The sequence below is a fragment of the Poecilia latipinna genome, unplaced genomic scaffold, assembly GCF_001443285.1.
Source record: "Poecilia latipinna isolate Pla-1442-1.1 unplaced genomic scaffold, P_latipinna-1.0 Scaffold175, whole genome shotgun sequence".
In the NCBI taxonomy this organism is placed as follows: Eukaryota; Metazoa; Chordata; class Actinopteri; order Cyprinodontiformes; family Poeciliidae; genus Poecilia; species Poecilia latipinna.
In genome coordinates, this window is record NW_015112791.1 from 330,083 (window position 1) to 339,894 (window position 9,812).

At 39.8% G+C, this 9,812-nt stretch overlaps 2 protein-coding genes and 1 long non-coding RNA gene across 3 annotated transcripts in view; 2 read left to right on the top strand and 1 right to left on the bottom strand.

The window, feature by feature from the left end:
• Positions 1-3,828, top strand: part of asb13b (ankyrin repeat and SOCS box containing 13b) — a 10,377-nt gene extending 6,549 nt beyond the window's left edge. The window contains exons 2-6 of the mRNA XM_015030219.1: positions 1,870-2,069; positions 2,151-2,301; positions 2,701-2,835; positions 3,295-3,486; positions 3,581-3,828. Of these exons, the coding sequence (XP_014885705.1) occupies positions 1,870-2,069; positions 2,151-2,301; positions 2,701-2,835; positions 3,295-3,486; positions 3,581-3,729 (827 nt within the window). The 3' untranslated portion in view covers positions 3,730-3,828. The remainder of the gene's footprint in view (positions 1-1,869; positions 2,070-2,150; positions 2,302-2,700; positions 2,836-3,294; positions 3,487-3,580) is intronic.
• Positions 3,829-8,574: 4,746 nt separating this feature from the next.
• LOC106946089 (neuroepithelial cell-transforming gene 1 protein-like) overlaps positions 8,575-9,812 on the bottom strand; it is a 15,314-nt gene continuing 14,076 nt past the window's right edge. The window contains exon 12 of the mRNA XM_015030218.1: positions 8,575-9,349. Coding sequence (XP_014885704.1) covers positions 9,051-9,349 — 299 coding nt within the window. The 3' untranslated portion in view covers positions 8,575-9,050. The remainder of the gene's footprint in view (positions 9,350-9,812) is intronic.
• LOC106946091 (uncharacterized) overlaps positions 9,428-9,812 on the top strand; it is a 5,468-nt gene continuing 5,083 nt past the window's right edge. The window contains exon 1 of the long non-coding RNA XR_001424692.1: positions 9,428-9,462. This is a non-coding gene — a long non-coding RNA (uncharacterized LOC106946091). The remainder of the gene's footprint in view (positions 9,463-9,812) is intronic.

Genomic DNA, 9,812 nt, shown 5'->3' on the forward strand with positions numbered 1-9,812 from the left:
ATAATTATCTGCTGCTTGACCTTTATCAGAGTGTTTGAGTGCTCCATCTAGCAAACCACAAACACTTGTCTCTGCAGTGTAAATATAGATTTTGATAGGAACTGCATGAATGTAGCATTACTGTTCCTACTGTCACTGGAGTTGAAGGATGGTTGCTGTATAACACCACTGTTTGATGAAGAAGCAAAGTGGTGCAATGACAGAGAATGAAAGTCTCTGTCGCCTTTGTGTTTTTGCAGTGTAAGATAATTACAAGCTATACTTCATGCCTAACTGCAAACCCACATTGAAATAAAATCGGATTTGGCCATTATTATCATCAACAATGATAAAAAATTAAGTTGTTGCCACGAAATATTAAGTTAAGCTCCATGAAGTAAACAAGTTGTTCCCATGAGTTATTAAGTCGTGCCCACAATGTTGTGGCCACAATTTTTTTTCCCCATATCACTAGACAGGCTCCATAGCTACAAACAAAATAAAATGCATAAACTGACATCAGCAAGAACATAAACAATGATTTAATAATTAAGGGCACAATGTGATTATTGTCAATCAGGATCAATCAAAAACAAGCTTTGAAAATGCAGCAGTGTGCGTTCTTTCGTATTTGTACTTAACTTTAAAGTATTTACATATGAATGGAAGTCTAAGAAAACACTGAAATCTCCCTAAAAGGAGCATTAAACCTTCCTAGCGATTTCGCTCGTCGGTTCCAATAACGTGTGACGTACTTGCGTGATGATAATATCCAAGATGGCGTCGCGGCAGAATCGCTTCAAACTTTACATTTCAAAAAGATTGAGATACTACGGCCGGCTGCAACATGTGCCGAGCTTTAATCACAATACAAGTCTAAAATACATTAACATCCTGAAACAGCTCACCACACAGCATGCGACTGATTTATACGAATGTAAAGTGTTTGATACGTTGCTTGGCGACGACGGTGCCCCTTGAGTGGGGCGGGGGGAAACAGCCACACCTGCCATGAATGTCCCAGGTAACATTTCTGCATTAAGAATGTTTTCTTATTGGTCTGATGTAAAATATTCTAATCTTAAATGTCATGTTTTCATTAGCTGTGAGCAAGAAATCATCATTGTTAATAGAAATAAAAACTTTAAAACATTAGTCTGTGTGGAATTAACCTATGTATTGTTCAATTTGTGAGCTGAGTTACTGAAATACAGGAACTTGTCACTAAAATTCCAATATGTTCAATATGACTGTAGTTGACAAGGACTGCCGGAGTGATGCTCGCTCATACGTAAGGTCTTGTACACTTTTAGCTACTTAAAAGGCTAAGATGACAGAGGCGAAAATAAATAACATCTGAACGGGTGTTTTCCACAGCTGAGTCTGGAAAGATTGTTCTTTGTGCAGACATTTGCATTTCATGTTAAAATGTTCATTTGACAGAGGGATTCTTATTTTTTAAGCCGACTTTAATTTAGTTTGAATCAAATACAACCTGGTGCACTTTTTGGGTTAAAAAGTTTATTTCAAAACTCGATGAGAATCGATAGGAGACTCAATAAGGAATCAAGATCATAAGTGATATCAATTCCCATCCCTGCTGCTAAGCATGGTGGAGGATCTGAGACGCCGTGGGAACCTTGTGAGACTGGATGGAAATGTGGTATTTGAAATAAAATTCTGCAATATCTGTGCTCTTCATAAAAAAGGTGAATTCATCTTAAATATTTTTGCACATTTGCGATAAGAGGAACCAATAGGCGCAGAGGACAATGTACGCGGGTAACTATCTGAAAGATCAAGCTAGGCAGCTGAAGACAGATCACAGCCCCACGCCTCAGACATGAGCAGGAGTGCTCAGACTTGTTTTGATTTTTTTTGTGTCTGCAGCTCATGGCCTCGGATTCTGGACGGACCGGTCAGCGGTGCACGAGGCCGCCGCGCAGGGCCGAGCCCTGCAGCTGCAGCAGCTCATTGAGGCGGGCGCTGCCGTGAACATCGTTGCAGTGGACTCCATCACCCCGCTGCACGAGGCCTGCATACAGGGTCAGACCCAGTGCGTCAGGCTGCTGCTGGCTGCCGGTGCACAGGTGAGGTGATCCGGATGTGGCTGTAGGCATGAAAGTGGCTCTTCTAATGTGTTTGCATGCGACTACGGGGCCGTCCTGCAGGTGGACGCTCGGAACATCGATGGTAGCACCCCGCTGTGTGATGCCTGCGCAGCCGGGAGCTTGGATTGCGTCAAGCTGCTGTTGGAGTATGGAGCGACCGTCAATCCTCCACTCTTCACCTTCTCTCCTCTTCACGAGGCGTGCATGGGAGGTAACGGGCTCACGCAAACGGCATTGCAAGTCAGCAAGATATTCAATCTCGAGATAGGTTATCATGCTCACATTTCCTGGGGCTTCTTTTGAAAATCCTCTCAGGGCTTTCAAGGCGTTTAGTTGAGTCCAGATAGTGTTTTTTTTTATTTATAGTGGATAGATACAAGCCATCTTAAGCTTTTGTATGGTGTTTGAATTTACACAGATGTGTTGTCGAAAAGTTCTTAGCTAGCTTAGACATTTCCTCTTTTAGCTCTTTTAGGCTTTGTTAAAAAAAAAGAAAATCACCGTTGTGTTCTCTGTTTTAGATATTTCTCACATGCAGCTGACATAGATGTATATATATATCTCTATATACCTTGTATCTCTAATAAAGTCACCTTGTCTTTCATATCAGGTAACTCAGACTGCGTTCAGCTGATGATCGATCGAGGCGCCTTCATGGAGGCTCACGACTGTCACTATGGAACGCCGCTTCACGTAGCGTGTGCCAGGCAACACTTCGACTGCGCCAAAGTCCTGCTCATTGCAGGTAACTGAGCCGACCCCTCCAAACGGGCTGGTTACCGTTTTGCTTCATTACAGTCACAACGTGTAAACTATTGGAATATTATGAGATCCAACCGATACAAAGTAGCACCTCCACCGCCTCTGACAATATGTGCGGAGTTGGTGTCTAGCTAAAAGGGGAACCTGCGAAATTGTTGGAATTTTTTGCAGCTTCAAACAGCGAATACAAACACAAATGTTTGTCACACCTTGCACAATTTTATCAGTAAAACATTTGGAAATAATCCGTTTTACTTTTAGCTTACAGTCTTGTGCTGCTTTGTGTTGGTGCGTCACACGAAATCCCAGCAAAATACATCAAATTACTAGAAAGTGTGGAAAAGTTAAGCTGGTCCGACCACTCCTGCTAAGCTCTGTACGACCAGCACCCAAACGTGAACGCCTCATCCAGGAACAATGTGATTTATTTTATTTCTCCCAGGAGCAAACGTGAACGCTTCCAAGCTCCACGAGACGGCCCTCCACCACGCCGCCAAAACTAACAACACCGATCTGATAGAGCTGCTTGTGGAGTTCGGGGGGAGCGTTTTCGCTCGAGACAACCTGAACAAGAAGCCAATCCACTACACCAGCGTGGGCTCTCCCTCCTACCTCTGCCTGGAGTTCTACGAAAGTACGTGTTCCCACTTGAACTGCCCGTTCCTTTCAGAGGGCGAGAGCTTCGGCAAATATCAAACATCTGGTGTTTGCTTTTTTCCCCTCCCCAGATACTCCCCTGAGCCTGCAGCAGCTCAGCAGAGTGGCTTTGAGGAGGACTCTAGGCGCAAGAGCGCGCAAAGTCATTTCGGAGCTGCTCTTGCCCAAGAGCATCAGAAGATTCCTCTCGTACGTGAAGCCTCTTGTCTTTGAATTATGACTGCATTTGACAGACTCAAGCGTAAATCTGTGGAGTTTCGTGAGCTGCTGATGGGGTTTTCTCAGGATGCAATGTGGCAGGCTGCTGAGGGTGCAAAAAGAATTAAAAAAAATCTGGACTGTGAAACTAGCCAGATGTTTTAAAAACAGGCAGGCTGTTTGAATCTAGAGGCTAAACACTCAATTACCTTGTCTAATAAACAAGTAGTACATCTCCTTATTAAAGCAGTATGAAACAAAGTTTCCGTTGTGTTGGCCAGTCCAGATCTTTTCTTCAGGAATGTGTATGAAATTACAGAAGAATTCTGTTTGCTTGTTACTACAGGCCACCGTCCTTCCAGTGTTAGCGCTGTTGCCGTCACCTGGAATCTGTTTTTTTATGTTTCTTTTAACTGGTTTCAACCAAAATGATTAGTTTGAATCACTAACGGACTTTGGAGCACCGCTACTCATTTAGGTGGGGTGAAATCTGTCTACTTCTCTGGTAATTCAGAAATATTCTGCTCAAAAAAAATAAAGGGAACATGTCACTTTAATTTTGTGTGTGGCTCCAAATCCAGACCTCCATTGGTTAATAAATTTGATTTCCATTGATGATTTTTGTGTGATTTTGTTGTCAGCACATTCAACTTTGTACAGAACAAAGTATTCAATGAGGATATTTCATTCATTCAGATCTAGGATGTGTTATTTGAGTGTTCCCTTTATTTTTTTGAGCAGTGTATATTAGCTAGGGGATCGTAGCGTACTGCTGACTTCTAGGCAACAAAAGCTTCTAGGAAACTCTCTATAGAGAGTCTTATGTAGAGGCAAACATTGTTTATATTCCACTTTGTTCACTTTGTTTAACATATATTCCAGTCCCCAACAATAAAAAGACGAGGTTTTAATACAGTGGAATACATATGTAGCTTTTTTTTTTAAATTTATTTATTTATTTCTGGAAATGTTATTAAAGTCTCTAATGATAAACTGACTCTAAACAAATGTATTGTTCCATTATTAGCACTGTACAATTGTGTGCACTTGTATATATTCTGTAACAATATTTATTTTTTATGTAAATATGTAAATATTACAGATGGTTATACCTCTATGAAGTTCATGGAAATAAAAAGAAAACAAAATCGGTATATTAAGAATTGCTTTATATCTTTTGTTCGTTACACAAGTATGTAAACACATAACATTTATAAACTTTTTACTTAAGTAATTTCTTGCCAGAGGAATATAATTTTGAAGCAGCGCCTCTCTGAAAGTACATTTGTTTCTCGTTCAGTCAGTCTCAAGAGGCTCGGTTTTGATTTACATTCAAGCTATCTTTAAACTGAAAGGGACAATATATTTTAGTTGGAGAAAATGTATTGTTTGTGCTGCTTTGGCTTTGAAGATATTAGTGGAAGTGTAAAGGTCAACCGGTCAACCAGTCCCCCCACTTCTATGAAATCAAACAAAATTGGTGTCAAATGTTTGTACTACGTTTGTCCTGGTTTGTGCAGGAAAAATTTTCGTTTGTGCCGCTATCATTTTAAAGATATAAAGAAATGTTTCTAGAGGTCATCAAAGGTCAACCAGAAATCAGAAATTTCAGATAAGAATTACGTCAGATCAATAAAATAAAAAAATCATGAAGAAACGTGGGCTTAATGTTAATACCAGCTTAAATGTTATTTTCTGACGGTACTTGTGTCTGACATATTTGGCTTACTATTTTACTCAGTAAGTAAATCTGTAATGGAAGATATTGTTGGTAGAAAAACAATAATAAACCATGCTGCTCTTTTCGAAACGCATGAATAGGGCCAGGTCATTAGAAGTAGAAAAAAAAAGAAAAGCTTAAGATTAGATAAAAGCAACTGCAGTCAGGCAGAAATGAACTTCAGACCCCACAAAACATGCCCACGGTGCACTCCCATAATTTATGCGTTCATTCTGTCTGAGCCGCCCTGCAGCATGACTGAACATGAAAAACAATTACTGAGCTCCGACTGCAGCAAACATTTAAATGCTTGTCTTGATTGTGAATGAAACAGTCAGAGAACTCACACCCTTAACCCAGCCTGAACACATATTTTGTTCGTAGGATTTGACCGGAAGAATCTCAAAAGGATTCATTACGGAAGTGTTACCTGACTGTGGGGCTGCATGTAGATTAGGAGCGAGGAGAGTCATTGTTTGGGTTAAAATAACAGGAGAAGCTAATCGCACCCTGAGAGACTCTGCTTTGAAAATATAAATCATTAACCACAGTCCTGAACTGGTCACTTAATGTCCTACATTTCCCAGAAAAAAAGCTGTTGAGGTGTTATGCAATAAATTCAACAGGGTTCCTGTCTTATCAAAATTTCACACTTTTCCAAGCTCAAATTCCCAACGTTCTCAAGTCGACATTTATACCGTGGTCAAAGCTTTACGTGTACGGAGCTACATAGATGGAAAAAATCTGATTGATACATTTATGGCGAAAAAAATAGACAAACTAAACAGGTTGACAAATGGATGGGTAAATATAAAAATTATTAACGAATGGACAGATAGGAAGGATGATTTACAAACTGATTAGAGAACAAATGGATGGACGAATCAATAGATGCATACTTGTAGAGGATGGGATAACATAGAGTGTTTAAAATGCAAAAATGCTCTTATCCAGATTTCTGCTGAATTCCAAACTTTTCCAAAAAGCAAAAAAAAAAAAAACAAAAAAAACAATCCTGAATTTAGATGAAGAAATCTCAGAGAAAGAACCAAACTAGGAGAAATATCACAATATGGGAGTACTTTTAAAGAGCTATACCCAGTTTTCAATTATCTATTATCTACATACGATTAGAAAAACAAACAAAAACAAAAAATCAATGACACCAATTTATAATCAAGAGCTTTTCAACTGACTGTAAAATGATTCAGAAAGTCAAGCTATTCAGAAATCTAGCTTCACTTCCTGAAGTCTGTCGGTCATTTGATGCTACTTTAAGCCCAAGCTGTTTATGACATGGGGGGATGGTGGAGGGTCAGGTGCTCTTAACTGCAGAGAGGAACAGGATGACAGAAAACCAAGAGCAAACCACCTCCTCTGTTGACTATGTAACTGATCCGAACACACCGAGCAGAACGTCACCTGCAAGCAGCACGTCCGTTTACGGCCATATGAGTTTTGAGAAAGACGGTTTTCAGTCAGACTGCTGATGGTCATTTATGGCTGAAGCCTCCATCTGCATGTCGAGCAGTTTGTCGCTTTGTGAAGGTTTTATCAATGTTCGGGAGGAAATGGGATTATTGAGAAACAGTAAAAAAAAAACAATAAAAAAAAACAGGCAGCATATGTAGGACTTCAAGGTTTCTGAATTTTCTGAATGTTATTGAAGAAGTTTGTTGAAGTTTAGAGATATTATCTGGTCACAGCGATGAAGTAGTCCATCTACAGAAATAATCTCATTTCCTCTTAGGTGAAGGGGAGCAAAGGGGGAAGTCGACTATGTGTCTGTTTCTCATTTAGGCAGTCGGCTACTTTCCTTTCATGTTAGTTATATTTGCCAATGGTAAGAAGCAGAATTATCTTATTGTTTTAATGCAAATTATAAGGTTGGCTATGACATCATTTTCAAAAACTGATCACTATCAAGTTAATGATTGATCAATTTGGCTACTATTTACATATATGAAAATGTTATTTTCTTTTGCATGTGTGTCAGGTTGACGTTATCCTTGCAAATCCTGATTTCTTCTTTCAAGCAAAAAAAAAAAACTCCTGACTCCATTTAAGTGCCAACAAGCTTGTTAGGTAAAACTAATCATTGTTTTTTCATTTTATTTGAGTGTTTTATCTAAATGTGCTCAGTTACCTAACTGGCTCTGACCAGTTATTCTTTAAGGTTCTTTCTTTATCTATAATGTGATTTCCTACTCAAGGGGTCCATTTGTTTCGTTATCTCAGCATTGTTCTACTGAAGAAGGTCATCATAAATAAAAGCCAATTTCCAAGCAGAGTTGAGCAGAGCTCACCAATCTTTGATCCCGAGCAGGTTAGAGGTTGTGGATCTCTCCCTTTGCAAAGAAAGGCATAAAAACCTCATTGGTTTTGAGGTAATGTGAAAGACCCCAACAAAGCTGCTGTCAGCCATTGCAGAAGCACAGAAAAAGGAACTAAACCTGCATCAGAGCATTTTTTTTAAAATAAGTCGACCACACGAAACAGAAAAAAAGAAGAAGCCCAAATTTCAGTTCAGGAACCCTAAGTTGTAAAAATGTTTGGTAACACTTTATTTGAAGGGGTGTGCATAAGACTGACATGACACTGTCATAAACATGACAGAACACCTGTCATGAACATAAAGAAGTCTTTATGAATGCTTATGACTTTTGTCATGGAGTGTCATTCGGTAAATAATGACACTTTTAATGCAAAGTTGCTCTAAAAGTTGCATTGAAAGTCCATTAAAAATGCCAACTTTGCATTAAATTATCATAATTTACAAAATCATGCAGTCGGCACTTTTAATGGACTTTTAATTCAACTTTTAGAGCAACTTTGCATTAAAAGTGTCATTATTTACCGAATGACACTCCATGACAACTGTCATAAGCATTCATAAAGACTTTATGTTCATGACAGGTATTATGTCATGTTTATGACAGTGTCATGTCAGTCTTATGCGCACCCCTTCAAATAAAGTGTTACCAAATGTTTCTTTTTATAAAAGACAATCTTTTAGAGAAATGGCGCAGTGACACTGTGTTTTAGAAAACCCATCAGTAGCAGGAAGTGGCTGAAAGGGGTCAAAGTGCAACTGAAAAGTGAATGCAGTGCAAACACCTCCCAGCCAATAAAACGCAGTGCAAAGAGTAACAAGCAAACACGTTTTACTTATTTTTGCCATCTAGCTCACAGGTTTTCACAGATTACATTTATATACATCTTTTTCAGCTTTTATTGAACATAGCAATATCTCGCTTGCTATCTCGCAGCGCAAACATTTCCAGACCCACGTGAAGCTCAGATGTCAGCTGGGCTTCGTCATCCCTTTATCTCGGACCAGATAACTCAACGTTAAACACATCGACCACAGGATGAAACCGGAGAGCAACAAGTGGTGTAAAACTTTTAACTCAGTCAAGTGAAATGGATCGCCTTTTCCTTTATTTTTCTCTTTTTTTTTTTGTAAACTAAATACATGTTTTAAAAAACACAAAAACACACTTTGGACGGGGAGAGGGGAAAGCTAAAAAGTCAAGCATGATAAAAGCAATGAGACAAAGTTGACTGACAGGACACATGCTGAGGAAGCGTCCGTCCGAGAGAGACGCCCTGATTGGCTCTGTCTACACTCCGGTTTCCTTCCTCCTTTGTGATCCCTGTAACTTCTGCTCCAGCCTGTTTCTGGACAGCGTCTGACGCCGGAGCTTCGGGCCGGGAGGAGGCGGGCAGTTCTCGTCTGTCTCCTCGTCGCAGGTGGAAGAGGGGAGGACGGGCTGGACTGTGGCTGGAGCCCCCTGCTGTTGGGTGATTGCGGTGCGCAGACAGTTGAGCCACTGCTGTTTGTGGTAAACGTCGCTGACGTGCAGCGTGTGCGACTGGCCGTGGGACGGGTCGGTGGAGCTCACTCGGAAAACGTTCTTAGCTGCAGAGGAAGCAGTAGAGGGGAAAAGTCAGGAAAAAAAAAAAAGTTATTTTGAGAAAAAAACAACAACAAAAAAACAACAAAAACACACACACACCATTCTTTGGCCAGAGGTAAAAGAATCAGCTACTTAGCTTCACATTTTTTAGATTATTCTCTTTTTTTTTTCTTCCTTATATTCATCCCCAAATGTAAAAATAACAAATATTTACATATACTATATACATTTCCCTACACTTTCAATAGAGGACCTAAAAAACATATACTTCTTGAGCATCAATAACTTCAGTGTTGTCTGCAGGATCGTCTTTTTGGAACTGGCATCTGCATGAACACTGAAGTGGAGGTGAGTTTTAGCAACATTTTTTTAATTATTTCTGCTTTTGTTCTAGAATAATATCAAGACCAGACTGAATCGTACTGGAAGTTCAAGAGTGGGCAACAGAAGCTGGTGTAAAAGTTA